The following is a 21,227-nucleotide window of genomic DNA, read 5'->3' as shown; positions in this document are numbered from 1 at the left end:
AGGTTCTGAACAAACTTAATTTTGGAAAATGCCCTACTAATTGCAAAATAAAAAAGATTAAGTTTCAGACAATGATTTATTATTGTTGATAAAGAATGCCTTCTAGATTGTATTTTAAAAATTCAAATTACAAAAAAATCCTCATTAGTGCCTCCATTCTGAGGCCTTGAAAATGCTGGAACTTTTAGAATAAAATCGTAAGCACCTTTACTTAGAAATAAACCTTACTGGGATTAATGAGGTTTGTTCCCAAATAAATAACTCAGAATGGGATTTATAGTGTTTTTAAAAAATAATACTGTAATGGACAACTGATAAATTGTATTTACCCCTATGCCCTTAAATGGAGCTGAAGTTTGGGGCTTAAAACATATATCACTTTTAGAACAAACACAATCACAGCATCTGAGAAGTATTTTGGGAGTGGATAAAAGGATTTCAGTTGCTGCAGTTAGAGCTGAATTGGTAATTTATACAGTTTGTTCTTTGTCTAAAATCAGGGCTTACAATTATTGGTGCAAAATTAATGCAGTGGAAACTGACAGACTCCCAGAAATGTGTCTGTTAGAACAGACAAAATCTCAATTACAGACTACTTGGATTGTACAACTGACAAATTATATTAGGAGCTGTGGTCTCCCTGTCTCTTGTACAACTGGAGAACAAGCTAAAAAGATTGCTGCACAAAGAATCTTGGATATAGAAGCACAGAAAGATATAGCCATCTTTAGTAAGGTTGGTACATTGAAATGGATGAGCCACTACAAAAGTACCTTCCAAACTGCTAAGTATTAAACACAGAAATGCCTAAACACCTTAGGGCGGTATTTATATGAGCAGGATTTGAGCAGCTGGACACAATGTTTAAATATGGAAGATTTAACTAAGTCCCTTATTAATGAACATACTTGTATTTGTGAAGCCCCAGAGATAGAAGACATAACACAGGTATTATTTGAAAGTCAATTGTATAAGAAAGAGAGAGATCAGTATCTAGGACCACACATAAGACAAATGGCCTACTGGGACCCTTATATTGCAACAACACATTTTATATTATTATTGATTAGCCATTAGGCCATATCAAAGAACAGAATATAAAACACTGAACGTTAATAAGACCATATATAAAAATAGAATAAAAGAGACAAATAAACAAGAATAAAAAATACAAATCATGTTTCTGTCAGAATTCAAAAATTACATATAATACGGCCCTTTATTTGAACAAAACAGTTTAGTTGATATTTGCATATATGAGTCTGACTGGGGCAAACTGTAGGGATGATACAGAAATACGATCTGTATTTTTTCTTTTTCTTTTTTTAATTTGTTTCTTTTCTATTTTTATATATGGTTTTATTAATATTCAGTGTTTTATATTCTGTACTTTGATATGGCCTAATGGCGCATCAATAATAATAAACTAAGCAAAACTGATAAATTACAATGTTTACATTTCAACAGTTTAAATTTGAATTTGGCAAGGGATATCAGAACAGAATACAGATTTGTTGGAGCAGAGATTTTTTTAAACTAGTTTTATATAGAAGTATGCAAGTAACTTCCCTTTCTTTCTGTTTTGTGGTATGAGAAAATAACCTTAATTTCACTTTGATTAAATTATTAGCCAAATGAATGTAGTTTAAGACAATCAGATATTCACACCTGCTGGTGTGCTTTGTACCTATTGTATTACAGTCATGTAAAGCAAATGTGATGAATTTTGTCTTCTTGAAACTTGCAGGTAAGAGTCTAAAACATAAACCAGTCTAGACTATTAAGTATCGTATTTTGAATTTGATTCATAATTCCTTTTTACCAGATGAATTTATCATATTATATTGTATGGACCTATTTTACCTTCATAATTCTTAAAATGGGAAAAAATAGGAAGATCTGTTTTAGTGATATCTGTGACAGCTGGCTTCTCAGGAAGTGGCAGCTATGGACTTGGAAGTTAAGCAGAATGAGGCGTGGTTAAGATCTAGATGAGAAATGTCCACAAAATCCCAGCAGGGAGGTGGGGAGGCTACACTGGTTTTAAAAAAATATCCTCAATTAAGGCAGTGCCACTTCCATATCTTCAGCACGAAAATTACCTGGGTGTGTCTATGGAGTCATGAGGAACTGAGGTCAACTGATAATTTGTTTACTTCATGAGGAAAAGCATAGCTGTTGTTGATATTCTGCCCAAGCTACTACTTTAATTTAGGTAAAGCCATAGATGTAATAAACTAAAAAGTTCAGCTAATGTGAGAAATAATTCTTCTGAATAAAATTTGTTTTCATATGACTATTTCCCTTATAAAATAGTTTCTAGTCTTGAGTTTAAGATCTTAACGATTAGTTGTTTTGAGAGCCAAAAAAATTTGTTGACACTTGGTTGTCTGTTCTTGACATCAGAAATGTAACATTTTCTTTCTTTTATTCAACAGATCTCTTTCTTGGCTCATCTACCTCCTTTGGGTTTTGGAGTTTATGAGCTTCTAGAGGGACTGAATACAGAAACTGCACTGGCTGATTATAATCTATATCATAATGATAAAGCTAAGTTAGTCAAGCCATACAGAATTTTTACTGTTAAAGAGGTACAGAATGCTTTGGATGAGATCATGTTAGAGAACTTTTACATGAAAATCTGGTTCTCTGGGAATTCTGGACTTGTCGAGGTATGAATGTAAACTATTTTGAAAATACTTTTGATGCTGAAATTATGAGGAAGATTAACCTCATTAATTGCTTTCCCTTTAGAAAGTAAATACGAAAGAAGATAATAAAAATTACAGGGTAAAGTTGGAGTTTGCTTGGTATGGAACTACAAGTAACAGAGACAAAAGTGGAGCTTATCTCTTCTTGCCAGATGGAGAGGGCAAGGTAATATTACTACACTTACAATAGGCTTACTTTGGGGGTTTATGGAGGAGGGGAGAGTAGTAAATGTGATATATTGGCTTGGAATCAAAGTTGACTCCTACCTAGTAAAAAGGTAATTCAACTTAGTAAAAGAATGTTGATGAGAAAAGTGACTCCAGACTAATTAAAGGAGGGTGGGAGAGGAATGGTTGCTGAAATAATTCAGGAGTACTTGATTGCAAGTAGTATGCCTGCTCTTTTTTTTTTTTTAGAAATAATCAAAAAAATAAAATGTATACTATGCACTATCATGTCTTTTATTATATTACTGGTGTAGGCTTGGGTTTAGAATTTCAGAAGATTTAATTTTTTGCTGATTTCTCCTGTTCCTGTTTAGAAATTGTGAGACCTGCTAGAATAAAATAATGGGCAGCTAAAAGATGAAAGGGGGGATTGACAAAAATTACTTTCTTAGTGAACAGTGACATGGAGAAATAAAATTAATTTTTACTTTATGGTAAAATATCTGAATGTTTTAATCATTTGGGGGAACTAATTGCATTCCCCCTCCACTCCTCTCTTTCAAGCAGGACCATGAAACCTGAAACTAGGAAGTACAAATTTGTTTACCTTTGTCTTGTTGCAGCCTTATATTTTTTCTGATCCACCTATCATTCGAGTGACACATGGGAGAATTTTTTCTGAAGTTACTACTTTTTTCAGTCATGTGACTCACACTGTACGACTTTATAAAGTTCATGGTAAGGTAAAATTAACAAATGTAGTTAACTCTACTATTGTTCTGTTTAAAGATAAGAATACTGATTTTTTTTGCTAGAGTATTTGTGATTATAACTGACTATTGTTTGTTTGACTTGCTATGCTATTGACCATCAGAAACTGTTGGTGGTTTACAATAAAACCAAATTTCAAATCAAGGCATTAAAAACAATTTGACTAACAATAAAACAAGTAAAGTCAACTGTTAAAATTAATGATTAATCAACAGTTAAAAGCCTCTCCAAAAAGATGTCTTTTAAAGGTGTTTCTAAAAGCTAATAAATATGCTAGCTCATTCAATTGTATGGGAACTGCATTTCAGAGAACTGAGGCACTGTTAGAAAAGATGCAACCCCAAGTCACTGCCAGATGAGCTCAGCCTCCGTAGCAGACTTCGTCCTTGAGCATGGAAGTTCCTGTAAAATGAGTTGTTCCCTTAATCATCACAGACCTAAGTCATGTAGGGGTTTAACAAAACAATCAGCATTTTGTTTTTTGCCCTGAAATGAATTGGCAGCCAGTGCAGTGCATGAAGCAGAGGTGTGATGTGGTGTCTCTGCATTCTTCCTGAAACCAAGGCAGCTTCTGAGTTTTGCAGCAACTGAATTTCTGGACTGACCACAAAGGCAGGCCCCACTTAGATTGTGTTAATTTAGAAAAGCCTGGAGGTTATTAAGCACTAGTGCTACAGGTTTAAGATCACTTCCAGAAAGAAATGCAGTTAGCATATCAGCTGAAGCTGATGAAGTTGACCCTGATTATTGCCTGTGTGTGGAAAACCAGATAGAAATTCAAGGAGCCCCACCTCGTATACCTGCTCCTTCAGAGAGAGCGTTATTCCATTCAGAATAGGCAGATCTATCACCTCTCTGAAATTATGACCCGTGAACACTTTATAAACAAACCAACACTTTAATCTTGTCTGGATTCAGTTTCAATTTATTATTCTTCATCCAGCCCATTACTGACTATTCAGGGAGTTCTCGTTTAGTTTTAACTGCAGTAGAGGTTAATGTGCTCAATTTATGCAGCCAACTTGAGGCTAGGCTATTGTAATAAATTGTATGTGAAACTGCCTTTGAAAAATTTTCAAGCTCGGGTGACTTTGACCTTTGAAAGTTTCTGAACTATCAGGCAAGGTCATCTTAAAGATACTGTGTTTTAGCAAGTCCAAATGTTAACTATGTATTAATGTTTGAAAAGAATATTTCCTTCAAGATGTAAAACTGCAATTGTTTCTATGAAAAAATATGGAAAATAAAACATATATAATATTTATTTGGAAAGTTTTTTAGCTTTCTGAAACAGCTGAACTATATTGCATATTTACCTTCTGCTTCTGTGAGTACGATAGAGAAATAGAAAATCCATGTTATGTCTGCAAGTCAGAGGAGGGCAATAAAATGTGTGTGTGCGCGCATACATGTGTTTTCCTAAAAATGTATGTACTCCAGATGTGAAATTTGACTCCCAGAATTCTCTCCAGTAGTTCTGCTGGTGGATAATTCTAGGAGTTGAAGTTCACAGTGCTGGAGGGCATGCAGATTGTGGAAGGCTTGGATGGGTATATGGTTAGTTGGTTAATTACATGCTTGCTTACTAATTTCTGTCCTTTAGCCTACTGTTCCAGAGTAGTGCTTGAACATGGTAGTGGTAAAGAATCAACAACTATGGAGGGAGAACTATACAAGCATCTAAAAAAGTAGTCTTTTCATGATCCCAATTTTACTAAAATATGAGATTGTGAGACATTTGTACCAGCTAGGTTCCTGAGTTTAACTAACCACTGTTGGAAAATGTCATGGCCAGTGTATTATGAGATACCTTTTATATTTAGGGTTAGAAGGTCAGTCTCTTGAGATATCCAATATTGTGGACATAAGAGGAGAATACAATCGTGAGATTGCAATGAGAATTTCATCTGATGTAGAAAGCCATAACAAATTTTATACTGACCTCAATGGATACCAGGTAATTCTCATGAACTAATTTAATGGGTACTGTACAAATATATTAAGTTCATAAATTCCTTTTACATATATTGTTAAAAGTAATTATAATAAACTGCATAATATTTAATCTGAATTTTGGGTCACAGAAAAGGGTAAGCGCTGAAGGATATAAAAATGACAAATGAATGAATGAATATAATTGTGATGAAAAGATACATTTCTTTGTCATTGAATATGAAGAAAAAGTTACCATTTGCTTTATTCTAGGGAAATAATATTTGGGAAAGTTTGATGGATAACTTTAAATGTGTGTGAGAGAGATGCCAGCATAACAACAATAGCTGAGAAAAAAAACCCTTACCTTTCTTACTAATCCTTAATTTTTTATAAGTTTATGGGCATGTTTTATATAAACAGTGTTTACTGTTCAGACTTTCAAAAAAAACCAAACAAACCATTAAAAATGTAGTTTCTTCAGCTGATGTAAATAGCATCTTTGCCTGGTCTTCTTGTGACTGGATTTTGCAGAAATATTTTTGAACAATCATTTCGGTAATAAGTAGCATTTTCTTCTTATTAGACGTCTAATGTTAATAAAAACGTGAATAAAATAGTCACATAATATTGGGTTGAGTCATATACTTTTATATTTTATATAAATATAAATTTTATATTTTCATTACTATATGAAAATATAAAATTTACTGTACTATTAGATAAAACTATATAAAGTAGTATTCACAATTACTATTTTTCATGAAGCAAAAGCAGTTTTTCTATTTGTATTATTTAAATTCTCAACATTCACTGAAGTCACATTTGATAATTTAGATTCAGCCTAGACAGACAATGAGCAAATTGCCTCTTCAAGCAAATTTTTATCCAATGACTGCAATGGCTTATATACAAGATAGCAAGATTCGCATGACCCTTCATTCTGCTCAGTCTCTTGGAATCGCAAGTTTAAAAAGTGGTAAGAAATGGTGGAAGCTTTTACAGTATGACTCTGATGAAAATCACAACTTTCTTATGTTGATAATACCAACATACTGTATAAAGGTAAAGGTAAAGGTTTCCCTTGACGTAAAGTCCAGTCGTGTCCGACTCTAGGGGGCGGTGCTCATCTCCGTTTCAAAGCCTTGGAGCCGGCGTTGTCATAGACACTTCCGGGTCATGTGGCCAGTATGACTCACGGAACGCCGTTACCTTCCCGCCGAAGCGGTACCAATTAATCTACTCACATTTGCATGTTTTCGAACTGCTTGGTGTGCAGAAGCTGGGACGAGCAACGGGAGCTCACCCCGCCGCGCGGTTTCGAACCGCCGACCTTCCGATCGACAGCTCAGCGGTTTAACCCGCAGCGCCACCGCGTCCCTGTAAACAGTATACATACTGTATACTATCATCTAAAAGTCTGTTCTGTCTCTCAAAGATTTGGGACTGTTATTTTGACTCTGACAATTTATAACTATTTGGTTTAGATTATAGCAAATCTAAATCTGCTATTCTGTAAATATCTCTTAACTTGGATTACTACTTCAGACACTTAAAACAGTGTATGTTTGTGGGAAGTATAATGCAGTCAGTGTTTAATAGATAATGTGAATGCAAATTGGTAGAGCCAAAATAAAATCATTGCTTATTTTTTTAGGCCAGTTAGAGGTTATCATGGATCGTCGACTTATGCAGGATGACAATCGAGGTTTAGGTCAAGGTGTACAGGACAACAAAATAACGGCTAATCTATTTCGACTTCTGTTGGAGAAAAGAAAGGAAGTAAATATGGTAGGCATATTTTATCATCTTGTTGTAGATTATTAGCTTTTAAATATATCCATTCATATATCATAAACATATTCCACAAGAATTTTTTAGAATCATATGTTCAGCAGTCCTCTTCAGTGTTCAAATTATAGTTAATTTTAGTCTATACTATCCCTCTAGGCCTCTCTCCCAAAGCCCTAATTTTATGATGTAAATGGTAGTGCCTGCAAATGCAGCAGTTTCTTGATTGCTCAATGCTTCCCTTGAAAGAGAAAGATGTTGGGTAGATCAAAGACAACTACAGCCATGCATGCAGACACCTCCGCTGGATCTCTGAAAATGCATAGCTGTTTCAGGGAAATGCTAAGTTCTCCTGTTGCTTTGAAGGAACTCCTCATGGAACCAAATAACTTCACTGCAAGCAGGGATTGAGTTTGTACCACTATAAATGACATTATTTGACTGTTGCTAGAAAACTAAGAAAGGATGTGAACCATATGTTTGATTTTGCTCCCTACCCCTGATTTAAGTTACAGTACACGAATTGTCATAAATATCATGTTTGCCCTCTTTAGGACATACATATTTTAATTTATGATGCTATATAATTTCATATGCTTAGGAAATGCAATAGTGTGTTCTTTTTTCTCTGAACCAATGCATGGAATATGGGGAACAAGTAGGAAAAACTAGAAGGCTTAATGCATTCAAGAGAATTTGGCTAAGGCTACAGGTAGTCCTCGCTTAATAACCATTTTGTCAGTGACCATTCAAAGTTATGATGGCGCTGAACTAATTATAGTTATGACCCATTGTCGAAGTTACAGCCATTGCACTGCCCCTTAGGTAATGTGATCAACATTTGGGTGCTTGGTAGCCTGTCCGCATTTACAACCACAGTGTGCACTTCAGCTCTCCCCACCTGCCTATCTCCCTGCCATCTCTGCCCTTTTGGCTGCTCTGGACTCTGCCACCTGCCCCTGCCGCCCCCAGCTGAACTTCATTGTCGTTCTCCTGCTGCTGGTGAGGCGCACTGGACTGAGGCAGCAGCTAGCCCTTCACAAGGCCTTTGCAGCCCCTGCCTATCCTCCCCCATCTCTGCCCTTTTGGCCTCCCTGCACTACACCACTGCCTACCCGCTGTCACCCCTGCTGCCCCCGGCTGACCTTCCTCCTCCGCACTGGGCTTGCTGCTGCCGCCCCAGCTGCCAGGCTTCTGGTGGGCCTTCCTCACTTCAGCAGTCTCAGCCTGCCACACATTCCCATGTGCATGCCCAGTCTGCCTGCCAGGGCTCCACACACCAGACGTGGTTCACTGCCTCCTCGTGGCTGCCAGTTGTGGTGTTGCAGAGCAGCTGATCATTCCACAGGGGTTGGTGCCTCCAGCGAAAGCAAGGTGGGCGCAGGCTGCAGATCATGGCCTGGAGCAGCCATGGTCCAGCCGGCAGCCCCCTGCTCAGCGCAGGTTACACCCTTCTCCTCTCTGGATGCTCCTGCCTGGCTCATGAGAGGGCTGCTGTGCTCCCTGCCCCTCCTCCTGTCCTCCCTTTGTTTCTGCCTTTTCCATTTGTATTGCTAAAGAAGGAAGTCAGTGATGAATATTGTACAAAGTTTTGTTTATTAAGATGTTTGGAGCAAGGAAGAAATACGTTATTCCATTAAGCAGAGCCCTCTCTGCTGCAGACCCTGCTTCAGCAGTCTCAGCCCACTGCCAGCTGGGGGTCATGCATCCCTCCACCCCTCACTGCCTCTCTGGCTGCCGGACTCCTGATGGGCCTGCACAGAGAGGGCTGTGCTGAATGAAATAATGTGTTTCTTGTAAACAAAACTTTGTATTCATTGCTGACTTCCTCCTTTAGCAACACAAATCCTCCCATGTCTGAGTGCATCTAGGTGGAAAAGGCAGGGACAGGGAGGGAGGGAAGGAAGGAAGGTTGCACCCCTCATCTCTTGGGATGCTCCTGCCTGGCTCGTGATAGGGCTGCTGTGGTCCCTACCCCTTCCCCCATCTTGCCTCTGGCTCTGCTGTTTCCATTTGTGTTGCGGAGATAGGCAGGAATCACAAAGACTTTGCATAGGCCTTGCAAAGGGCCAGCAGCTGCCTCGGCTGGGCATGGCTCGTCAGAAGCAGGAGGAAGAAGACAGCAAAGGTCATTTGGGTTGGCAGGGGTAGGCGGTGGAATGCAGGGCAGCCAAAAGAGATAGGTGGGTGGGGGAAAGTTGAGGCAGAGGTGACCACAGCAGAGCCTCGCCTAATGATGGCACCACCCTGGCCTAATGACCACAATTGGGAGTACTGGAACTGCCGTTGTTAAGCAGTGTGGTCACGTGATGTTTTGCCTAATGACCTCTTCGCTTAACAATGGAAATTCCAGTCCCAATTAGGTTCGTTAAGCAAGGAAACAACAGAGAGATTGCAAAACTGGTATAGACTACCAAGTTAGGTAGAAGATCTGGATAATGCCCCTTTGGACCAGATTTCAGAACTTTCAGGGAAGTGAGGCATAGCAATAATGGGACTTTAAAATAAATAAATATGTATGTATGTATGTATGTATATTAAATTTCAGAAAATGATAAAAGATACAGAAAAACAAAACAACTACAAAAAAGAACTAAAAAAGTGAAAACACAAAAGACAAATTTTAAATAGATTACAAAAAGAAGTGACTTCCAACTTTAAACATCAAGGATATACAGCAATTTTCCATAACCAATCCCTTACTCTAAATTAAACCAAAATCACATTATTTCTACAAGTCAACCCCTTAGCACATTATAAAGATCACTAAATACCATTGTCCCCTCCCTTTATATTAAAAGAAAAGAAAAATTATAAATCACCTAATCAACTCCCCCCCTAACATAATTAATTATTCCCTTTCTACTACTATTCTATACATTCCTGTCTACTATAATAAGGATCAAAAATAAAAAAGCATGTAAATTGTCTACCATTATAATTAATGATGCAAGAAACATGAATTAATATATTATTTTTTAAAAAAAACACCTTAATAATTATAATCCCAATCAGTAATGATAAGTAAAATATCCAAAGCCAAAAGACCATCCAGATAAATATTTTTGGTCCCTTAACCCACTTCAAAATAGACCAAGACATTTACATATCCCCATAATAATCACAGAGCTATTTTCTTAGATCAAACAGCCCAACTGCTCCCCTCACCATCACAGACTTCTCTTCAAAAAACCTCCTATGTATAATAACCCCTTCTTTCCCATAACATTCCATCAGAAAGTCAAATTCACTCATGTCTTGCAGCTCAATTTCTCCATTTAAGTTCTTCAGTTCAGCATTGTCAATTTCATCCAGGATTTCAACAGAAGCCCTAATCTAACTCTTAGGAGAGACATTTCCATCACTGTTAGATTCTTCAGTTCCATTCACAACATCCCCAGCCAGGTGGCACATTTTAGACCACATATTTTCCACAATGCTCTGAATGTCTTGCATAATAGCTTGGCAGGAATCAGAAAAAATCTGCTTAATATCTGCTTTAATATCTCGGTGAAAGTCAGAGAAAGCCTAGTTAAGATCCTCCATGTCTGAGGCAGTAAATTATGGCGCCCCCTAGATACTTAACTGGCAGAAGTGAAAGGTAATGGAAAATTTCCGAACTGAGTTAAGGTAACTCAGAGAAAGTAGCAGTACTTTCTCCAGAGAAAGTAGCAGCAGGAAAGTAAAAGTTCAGAACAGCAGATTCACCATGTAGGAAAAATACAAAAATCTTCAACATTAGCACAAAAATAATAATAGGGAGATGATAACTTACTTTCAACCCTCCTTAGTATTGGATGGAAAGCAAAATCCAAAGCTTTAAAAAAAAATTAAAAATTACACATAAATAACTATAAGCACCAAGAGAGATTGTTTCTCCTTAATGTAGAAAGCCTCTCTTAGGGTAGAAATACTTAAAAAAAAATTGAGTGCTTTAGAAATGGGGTGGCTGGACTTAATGTCCCTTTAAGGCTGCAGCGTGGCTTGGAAATGGTGATATCCCAGCCTCCCGGCAAAGTCTTACCCATCGATCGCAGACACTGTTTACGATCTCCTGGCTGCAACTCGCCATCTGGAGGACAAATGGGTCAATTCTGAGTGTTTTCTTTGGTCTGGAAAAATGCTCCTGGGCTTCACAAGGAACCAGCCTGAGCCCAAAAAAACTGCCACAATGCCAGTTCTGCCTGCGGAGCTCGTGGTCACAGCTGTTCAGTCTGCTATGTTCCCACCAGAAGTCAATAATGGGAGACTTTAAGTACCTATACATCTGTAAGAAAGCATACCACATGGGCAGTGTACCACATGGGCAAATAGCTAAATATTTTCTTTTTGCTTTTTAATAGAAAGAAGAAACGTCACCTGTCAGCTATCCTTCTATACTTAGTCACGTAACATCATCTTTTATAAATCATCCCGTGATTCCAATGATTACTTCTGCAGGCGCTGTTATCCCTTCACTTTTGAATACCTTTTCTCCCTTAATTTCATCTATGCCATGTGATATGCATGTAGTTAACCTGAGGACAATACAGTCAAAGGTGAGTTGATAATGCACACTCTTACAAAACTCCAGTATTCCTGAAAATGTAAAATGTGTAAAATACTATTGAAATCAGTTATCCAGGTGGTGTTCTCCAGAGTGGTGAAGTAGCATGATATCCTTGCACAGAAGATCCACAGTTTCTTACTATGTGTAACAAGCATAATGTAGTATGCTGTCTCCTCTTAATCTGCACTGATTTATAGATGCATTTATTTTTTCTCCTATAACACAAACAGTATTTTACATTGAAATTAATTTGTTGTATAACTAGGCTGCTATTATGTGAAGCTACTGAAGGAGAGAGTGATAAATATCTTTTGTCTTGTAAACCACAAACTACCATTTTTGTATCAGTAAAAATAATACTATGAAGCTATCTGGCTAACTATGTATGTTACTATAACAATAAGATTTTAAAAATGTTCTCAAATTGCAAAATAGTGAGATTATGAATTAGTAATATTAAAATATTAAGCCTGACAAGATACGTCATATATTTCAGTAACTGGGAAGGAGTGGTGAACATTTCTAACAGTATATCTCATGACATATACATTCTATTCACACTCCTTCTTTAAATTAAGAGTAGAATACTCCTGCTATTTTGGCATAAGCATGTTCCTTTTGACAGCTTTGAATAAACTGGAAGGGTTGGCTGAAGACATTCTTCAAAATAGTAATGCTTAAAAATCAAAATACTATTCCTTTATGAGTAGCAGGTAGCCAACGTGGAAATTTACTTTGTTGTAAGGATTGATATCAAGTCTGTAAAGCCATATTTTTGTCTCAGGATGGGCATTAACTTAATTTGGATTAGTTGTGATGTCTCTATGGAATTTCCAGTTCGTGCCTTGTGGGCTTCCTGCAGTCAGCTGGACATGAGAGACCAAATGTTTGCTTTAATGGATTTTGGTCTGATTTACTACAGCTTTTGTGGACAGCAGCAGAGAATACAGTCTTCAAGGAGATTTGCCTTGAGAATGTCTGCAATGTTTTTTCTTCCAGTTGAAACTTCTTTCACCATTCTTTTGCTACAAAAGATTTTTTTTATATATATTATACATACAATATACAGAAACACACACAAAGTTTTAGGGAAAGTATTCCCTGACTTTTAGCCATTTTGAAGGATAAGTGAAAATTTCTAACCTGTTGGTAATACTATCACTGTGTGCGTATTAACAGTAGTGAAGGTTGCTAAACCATTAATATATTTGGATAAGTCTATTTTAACTGGATTTACTGTTTCATTATTTGGTGAGGATAATTAGTTAAATCTGCCATATCATCAAGCTTTACTTAAAGGAGATTTTACCTTTTCTTTTTTGAGCTATTTGAATTATTAATTCAAAACCTATTTTGGATATCATCTGTATTAGTTTGTTCATGCATCTTAACTGCTATATTAACCACTGTTTCTAAATGTGACTCAGCCTATAATAATGTTCATGATCCTCAAGTATGTATGTATATGTCTATCTATCATTATAAATATTAGAACAGGCTATAGAATACTTTATAAGTTGCCTAAACCTTACTAATTAAGTAAGGTAAATTGCCTAGTAAATAAGTTGCCTTAATCTTGCTAATTCTCTTCCAAATTTGATTTCAGGCAGATTCGGGACCATCTGATGAAGCTGCCTTGATTCTTCACAGAAAGGGATTTGATTGTAGGTTCACAAGCACAGACTTAGGGCTCCTCTGTTCAACCACTCAGGGAAAGGTAAGATACAATATTTTAATAAGGTCTGTATACTGGTTGATCTGGTTGCCTGGTTTCCACTTGGGTATGCTCAATAGAATTGTCAACCTTTCTTTTAAGCAGCAAAGCTGCATGCTATTACCATAAATCAGAGCCTGAATTTCCTTTGGTTGACCATATTTATAGTGGACTTTGTGGTCTTTGCATATTACATTATGTTACAATGCATATTTTGGTATTTATTTTTATTTATTTATTTTTTATCCCACCTTTATTATTTTATAAATAACTCAAGGCAGCAAACATACCTAATACTCCTTCCTCCTCCTTTTTTCCCCACAACAACCACCCTGTGAAGTGAGTTGGGCTGAGGGAGAGTGACTGGCCCAAGGTCACCCAGCTGGCTTTCATGCCTAAGGCGGGACTAGAACTCACAGCCTCCTGGTTTCTAGCCCGTTGCCTTACCCACTAGACCATGCCTTAATATAAGCTATAGAAAGAAAAAAATGTTCAACTTGTGGGTTCACCCTGAACATATGCTGTGAATTAAGGATGTTTTTTTTCTTTCCATAGCACCTGATATTAAATTAGCTTTTTTATTATTTTTTGCTATCAGTGGGTCATCACAATTTTGAAATTCTGTAAGGAACAATATAAATTTAGTTTACTGAATTCGTTTAAGAATTCTCTAGATTTAAACTTGTCAAAATAGCATTCAGTTTTCCTTTATAGTTTCATTTCCTTCCATGGTCTATCTGCTGCCTGCAAAAGCAATTACATATGTACATCAATTACTGCCTTATGTAGTGTGAGATTACTTATCACTTTTATTGCATCTGTTCCCTGTCTCCAATAAAGTGTGGCTACTAGGCCTGTGTGAAACTTTGGCTAAGGTTCATGCAAAGTATCAATTTGAGCTGCTTCATGAAACAGTGTGGACCTTCCACTTTTAAAAGTGAAGCTTCACTTCTTTTCTGAGGCCACCTCTGGCAGTTCCAGTGGATAGAAAAGACTCTGAAGTGATAAGAAATGCTGTGATGGGACATCTCATCTGTACTTGATGAAGTGTATCACATAATTCTTGGGGTGCAAATTGTCTAATTGAGGTGAATTACAATTTCCTGACATATCCTGACATAGTGTCTAGTCATATGTATCTATATATTTCACTCTTTAGGATCAGTTTGAGAACAGCAAGGTTCAAGGAAATGTGGGGCGCCTAAAAGGAAGCCCAGGAAATCTACTGTATATAAAAAAAATTTTTCTGACAACTTCAAATCTTTCCCACAAATTGAATTGGGCTGAAATATAGACTGCAGATTCTGCATCTTTCTGCTTCATGTAGCATCAGTAACTCTATGGATAGATTCCTTTGCTTGATTAGACAGGCTAGAGGATAACAATATGTTGGACACAATTAGGGACATCTTCATTAGTATCAATTGTAGTATAAAACCTACAGATGGACAGTAAGATTTATTTTCATTTTAAAGCATTCTAATTATTTCCATCTATATTAGTATCAGCTTAAATGTCAAATACGAAGAGCAGAGTTTTTTAGTTCTCTAATTAGATCTCCAGTTAATTCTCATAAAACCAAATCTTAAGTATACCTGTGAGGGGAGAGGAACAGAAAGAAATGCTTCATTTTAAAATTACAAAATCAGCACTTAGTCATTGAGATAGAGGGGCTTTCTAGGATCAGGCTTTACTAGGTTTAGTACAGGATTTTGCTGGTACCTACTCCTGGATAAAGGTGCAAATAGCATTCAGTTAAAATGCAAAATCTGGCTGGTAACCAGATCTACAACTAGCCTGAATTGAAAACAAAATAAAACAGAACAATCTTTGTGAGGTAACTAAGTGTGGCAGTTTTTATGAAAGGCTCTAATTAGGGTAGGATTGCAAAACTGGGAAAAGTTTCTGCCCCCTGAAAAAGCTTACTGATATGGAGACCTAAGTTACTTGGTTTATAATGCTATTGGGTGCCACTGATTCGCTAATGTACATTTTTAGTTTTAGATCAGTTGTTTTCAGATTAACCACACCGAGTCCCTTTCCATGTCCAGCCTGACTACTAATGCGAACCTGTATGTCTGCTTGTCTAGCATAGAGTTGTGGACCATATTCCAAGTTCAGGTTGTTCTCTGGCCAGGCTGGACAAAGATGGGCATTTTGGATCTCGATTAGTTCCCTTTAGGCATTTGGCAAACTGTATACTTGCTTTTAGGGAAAGCAGGCGTAAGTGCACTCACCCTGTTTCAGGTGCCTGCAGTGGATATTCTATCCAGTGAGGTTCTGAATGCAGTTTAGAGACTTTGGAAGAATATTCTTAAAGAATGAAATAAAATTTGAAATGTATAGAATGTTGGCAGTAATTAAATTTTTGTCTTTTTCAATTTTCAGTTAAAGGTGCACAAACTCTTTAACAAATTCCATGTGGAAAGTCTAATATCTACATCCCTGTCTTTGATGCATTCATCTCCAGATGCCCGAAACATCAGTGAGATTAGTATGAGTCCTATGGAAATTAACACATACAGAATTCAGTTAAGATGAAAATTGGCTTTTGGACTTGGACACTAAAGGAGAATCTACAACTCTGTGTCTTCTCAAAGATCGATGTGCAATAAGAAGCACATTTTTATTCCAGCTTCTCGATACTGTGACAATACATTCATTTTAAAATCTATTTGATCTTAAATGCCATAAAAGCCATGATGCAAACAGTTTTTCTTGTTCTCTAATAAAATGCCAACACCAGTATACATGAATACAAGAACTGAGGGAGAAACAAAGGATTTTATCTCTCATCAACAAAGTTAATCTCAGGTTAAATATTAGTTTATGACTTCTAAGTTCATAATTTGTATCTGAAAGGGAGGTAACACTGAATTTAAATTGTTTTCTGATCCCTAGCTGACTCTTAAATACATACATTGTTGAAATCGCAGTTTGAGATTGAATCTGAAAATTCTCTGGCGAAGCTATTGTCCAAATACTTGTAAAGACTTCTATAAAATACTATTTCAGCTTTCTGCATTTATCCCACTCTATCTAAGCCTAGAGTGAAATCCAAGAACCTTTGAGAAATGTGGAAGATTTTAATTATGTTAGACAACCATCTTGAACTGCTGAACTTAAAATTCTGGAATTCTTCATCTTTCTTGGAAAATATTTTAAATCTGTTTTGTTACTTGACACATTGGGATACGTGCAATTACTCCAATATACAGAATAAGGAAGATGGAAGTCTGAGTACAAGTTTTTTTACCGAATACTTGGATACTAATGCTCTCTGAAATGTGTTTTCTATTTCAATTTAACCTTATCAAAATAAATGTGCCTTATTTTTTTGTATAAGTGTTGTTATTTTTTATGTGTCCATACAGTGTTTTGTTTTTCAAGAAACAGGGCAATTTGGGGGTTAGCAACTAAAAGAATCTGTACCTTTTATTTGACAGTAATGGCCACATTCTGATCTCCTGCAGCAAATGTGACCTAATGGTGCTCTGAACACTATGAATGTACAAAAATAAGCTTATAAAACGAATGAATAAAAGACTAAAAGTAATCATTTGCTGGCAAATAAACAGACATTTGAAGGCTGGCAGAAACTTGCCATGTGCATTACAGCATCATGTGCCTCTCTTTAAAATACTGTTGGACAAACTCAGTATTCATGGTTATGTAGCCAATTTGGTTTCTTTGCATCAAGCATTTTATGTTAAATTCGTGAAGACATGCGGGTTGAAAATTTTCACCTCTCTAAATAAAGCTTTTGTTTGCAAATTCAATTATTTAAGGCTGCAGTCATATAAAATCATTGAAAAGGTGAGCAATCTGGTACCTTCTGGGTATTTTAGACTTCAGCTGCTGTCAGTCCCATTGAACAAATCAAACAACAGGAGGTTGTGTGGAAGTTGTAGTCCAGAATATCTAAAAGGCATCAGGTTGCTGCCTTTTGCTGTATGAACTTTAAGTCCCTTTCAGCTTAATGGACTTCAGTCAAGAGATGTATAAGTTTGCACAATAAATTGTAGTTCAGTGTGATTCCAGTTTATTTCATTTTTTAATGTTCCTTTAAGACAATTAACTGGAGAATTGCTTTTGGGTTCATCTATTTTGTGCTCTATTCAACCGATCTGTGTCTTTATTTATTAAACAAATTTACCACAGTTCCAATCTTTAATATATTTATCATATTCAAATGTTGGCCCTCTATTCATTGTATAGTTCCTCTACTTCAGTAATAGGATAGTGTCATCTGTGTTATTAAAAAGTGGGAGAGCATAAGGAACTGAAAATAAATTTATGCAATAAGTGTACACTTTTGAATACTTTCATTTAACTGGAATTTTAAGTGCAGAACTTTTCTGTAACTGCTACTTTAATTTTATAGTTTTCACAGAATTATATGGCTTATAGGTTGATGATAGCTCTCTACTCTACCCAAAATTATTCAACATATTATACCAGTAGCACCATAACCATTTCATCAGGGTTTACTTTTCACTTTTACTTTCAACATTTTTTAAATGTTAGTTTATTTATAGGCCACCCAAAGTTGTTTAGGAGCTGGACAGCCTATAAATTAAGTAAAATAAATGTTAAATAGTAAAATAAGCACTGATGAAGTGATTATAGTGTTACTCGTATAACCCTCTTCCCCAACCCAGTTCCCTCCAGATACTTAAAAGTTGAATTCCTATAGTCCTCCTTATATGGAGGTCATAATCCAGCATATCTAGAAGGCATTGGACTAGGAAGGATTGTAGTTGTATAGGAATGGAACCCATATTTTGCATATACTGCCTGAATCTTTCTCAGTGCCCTACAGAAAACAGAATGACAGAAGATTTGCTAAGTATACTGAGAAATACCTAGTATTCTTTTAAAATGTAAAAAATACAACTCTACACTACCCCTGTAGTGTTTTTTTTTTTATTATGCTAGAATGCTGCCCACACCAAAATCTTGGCTGCCAAAACTTAATGTTAAAAAAACCTGAAAATTTGGCCATCCCTTTTGGAGAACTTGGTTACAAAGGGGATCTGCAGTCCTGCCCTAAACATGCCTAATAATTATTGAATCGAATGTGTCTTTCTAGTAAAGGATTGTAGTCTTTGTTTTATAACTTGAAAAGTCTTAAACTGTACAATCATGCCTAAATTATTAACAATCTTTTGCTATAGTTCATATTATTAATATGGCTTTTTGAAATAATGGTAATTGATTGTATACATTCTGAAGTTTGTCAGAACAGTCCAACTTACAGTGATTTATTTCTCTAGGAAATTGATAACTTCTTAGTGTTTAGTGATATAATTTCTAGTACCTATACAGATAGGATCCAGAGTTCACCTCCCAAGAGCGAAATTCTTTCATAGAAGGCATCTGATCCAAAAGAAGGAACTTGCTAATGAATTGAGAGATCAATTTTGTTGATTTCCCCTTGCAACCACTTTAAATCTGTACCAGAAAGATTGGGAGTCTTCAGAATAGTTTGGGTGGAGTGACTGGGGGCTGATAGGGAAGGGACTTGATGAAAATTGCTTCTCTGCAGATGAAAGCATTATGAGCAAAAGTCTGTTCAAGGGATGCTACTGCTGGTAAATTCTGGATCCTGTCTTGTATGTTCTAAGATAGTTTGTATGCCATATAGTAAACAGTTAAAATATTGTAACTGCTGCTCTTAGGAAAGCTGAAACCAAATTTCTTCTGCAGGAATTCCATGGATATTGAACATTCCTTTATGTTTTGATTTCTTGGTGTCTTTTGAAACCAACTGATTTAATTTGAAGGTTTTCATATCTTTATTTTCATAGAAAGATTTTCTTTTTAATTTTTGCCAGGGGGAGTGTAATCTGATTGCCAATAAAAATTCTATTATGATAACCATGTGTAATGCTGTCTTGATAGCCGTTTTAGGTAAACCAATGTTTCAAAATAAGCCTGCTGTTCTCAAGAGAAATGCTTCACTAGTAAATAAGACCCATCCATTGTACACAAGTTAGGTTTACAAATATATCAATATACCTGAAAAGTTGGCAAGGGGAACAGTTTCCAATAGAATATGCTGCTTTGCATTTTGAGAAAAATGTGTTTACTGAACTGCCTTATGACAATTTTTGAAATATCAAAGAGTTTCTGGACTTGTGTATTTACTTCCTATGGATAATATTTTTCCTTGTAATCTGGAATATATGGGGCACTTTACATTTTAAAGCTCTTTGTGAATTCTATAGAATAAAGTGTTATATCCTCCAGATCTTTTATTCTGCTGAGTGTAAATGCCAGAGTCCATCCCTCATTCTGGCTTCCACACTCAGAGCACTCTATGCCAGCAAGTCGGCCTCCAGTGACTAACGTATACTGCAGAAAGCTGCTGGTGATGTTTTTCCCACAGAAGGATGGGAGACAAATTTAATTATTGAAAATTATAAATACTGTGGGTCACGAAAACTGTATTTTTAAAAAGTGAAAGAGGAAGCATGGTGCTAATAAAAACAAATTATGGGTGTCACTTTATGATTCCTTAAATGTATTCTGTAAGTGGTATGATTATTTTTTAGGTATTTTATTATACAAAATAAGACACATAAGTTATTAAGCCCCCTCAGAATCCTAGATTCCTCCCACTACCCCCTCCTGTTAAAACTATGTTGCCTCTCTGCCCCTTTCAGCCTCAAGACCAAATTAAAATGCAGCCTCTAATCAAATGAAGTGCCTGCCCTGATTTAATGTCACTTTACCCAAGCAGTCCAACCATTAGCAGCCCTAATACTCTTATACCATGGAGGGAAAATATATATCTTCATTTTGACTAGAAATAACACTTGATAGAACCAAAATGCCTAACTCTTGATACTGTCCCAATCTATCGAATTTCACTTACCCACTGATAACAACCATTCCTATCTTTCTGCAGTTGCTATGGCAATGGTTCTATTCTCTCCTTGATATTTCATTCTCCTGGCTCTGCCTGTACATAGGCTGCCTTGATTTTGCATCCAAACTGTCATTACAAAAGCAAAGATACAGCTAATACAAGATTAACAACACATAATAAGCAAAACCTGTTGTGTGTGGCAAGCCTCTATTTCAGGAAACTGGAAACGGGATAGTCCAGATACAAAATAGCTGAATATTGGGGTTATGTGGGTATCCAAGTAGCAATAACTTGTTCCCCATGGTTAGCACGCTCTCTGAAGTAGCAGGATTCTAGGTTTTGGTGTTTGGATCCATTAGATCTTTAACCTGCAGTTCAGATGAAAAATATACAATTAATGGTAATGAATGATTTCCGGAAAGTCAAAGGCCTCATTTAGCCTTCCAATCACCAACATGATTTTAGTCACATTACAGTTGGGGTCTGTGTGTTAAAAGCCATTTGTAGGGTTCATACCACAGTTACTGTGTGTTCTCCTTTCCAAAGGAATAAAATGGGTTCAGGGGCTGCAGCCTGTCCACCCTTGTTGGAAAGGCTTCCTGTATGCTCTTGAGCCTTTGCATACAAAGCCCACACAGGTATGGCGAGTTCATCACTACAGCCCCTGACCTCCCACCTCAAGAGTGGAGGAAGGAAAGCTAGACAGCACACCCACCC

The 21,227-nt window shown here is 36.6% G+C and overlaps 1 protein-coding gene across 1 annotated transcript in view; it reads left to right on the top strand.

Annotated features, from left to right (window-relative positions):
- Nucleotides 1-19,516, top strand: part of MAN2A1 (mannosidase alpha class 2A member 1) — a 65,619-nt gene extending 46,103 nt beyond the window's left edge. The window contains exons 14-22 of the mRNA XM_063295344.1: nt 2,439-2,672; nt 2,755-2,877; nt 3,503-3,617; nt 5,474-5,607; nt 6,420-6,561; nt 7,240-7,373; nt 11,717-11,911; nt 13,529-13,639; nt 16,025-19,516. Coding sequence (XP_063151414.1) covers nt 2,439-2,672; nt 2,755-2,877; nt 3,503-3,617; nt 5,474-5,607; nt 6,420-6,561; nt 7,240-7,373; nt 11,717-11,911; nt 13,529-13,639; nt 16,025-16,177 — 1,341 coding nt within the window. The 3' untranslated portion in view covers nt 16,178-19,516. The remainder of the gene's footprint in view (nt 1-2,438; nt 2,673-2,754; nt 2,878-3,502; nt 3,618-5,473; nt 5,608-6,419; nt 6,562-7,239; nt 7,374-11,716; nt 11,912-13,528; nt 13,640-16,024) is intronic.
- Nucleotides 19,517-21,227: the final 1,711 nt, after the last annotated feature.

Source organism: Candoia aspera, chromosome 2 (genome assembly GCF_035149785.1).
Source record: "Candoia aspera isolate rCanAsp1 chromosome 2, rCanAsp1.hap2, whole genome shotgun sequence".
NCBI classification, from domain to species: domain Eukaryota; kingdom Metazoa; phylum Chordata; class Lepidosauria; order Squamata; family Boidae; genus Candoia; species Candoia aspera.
This window is presented reverse-complemented; position numbering and strand designations above follow the sequence as displayed.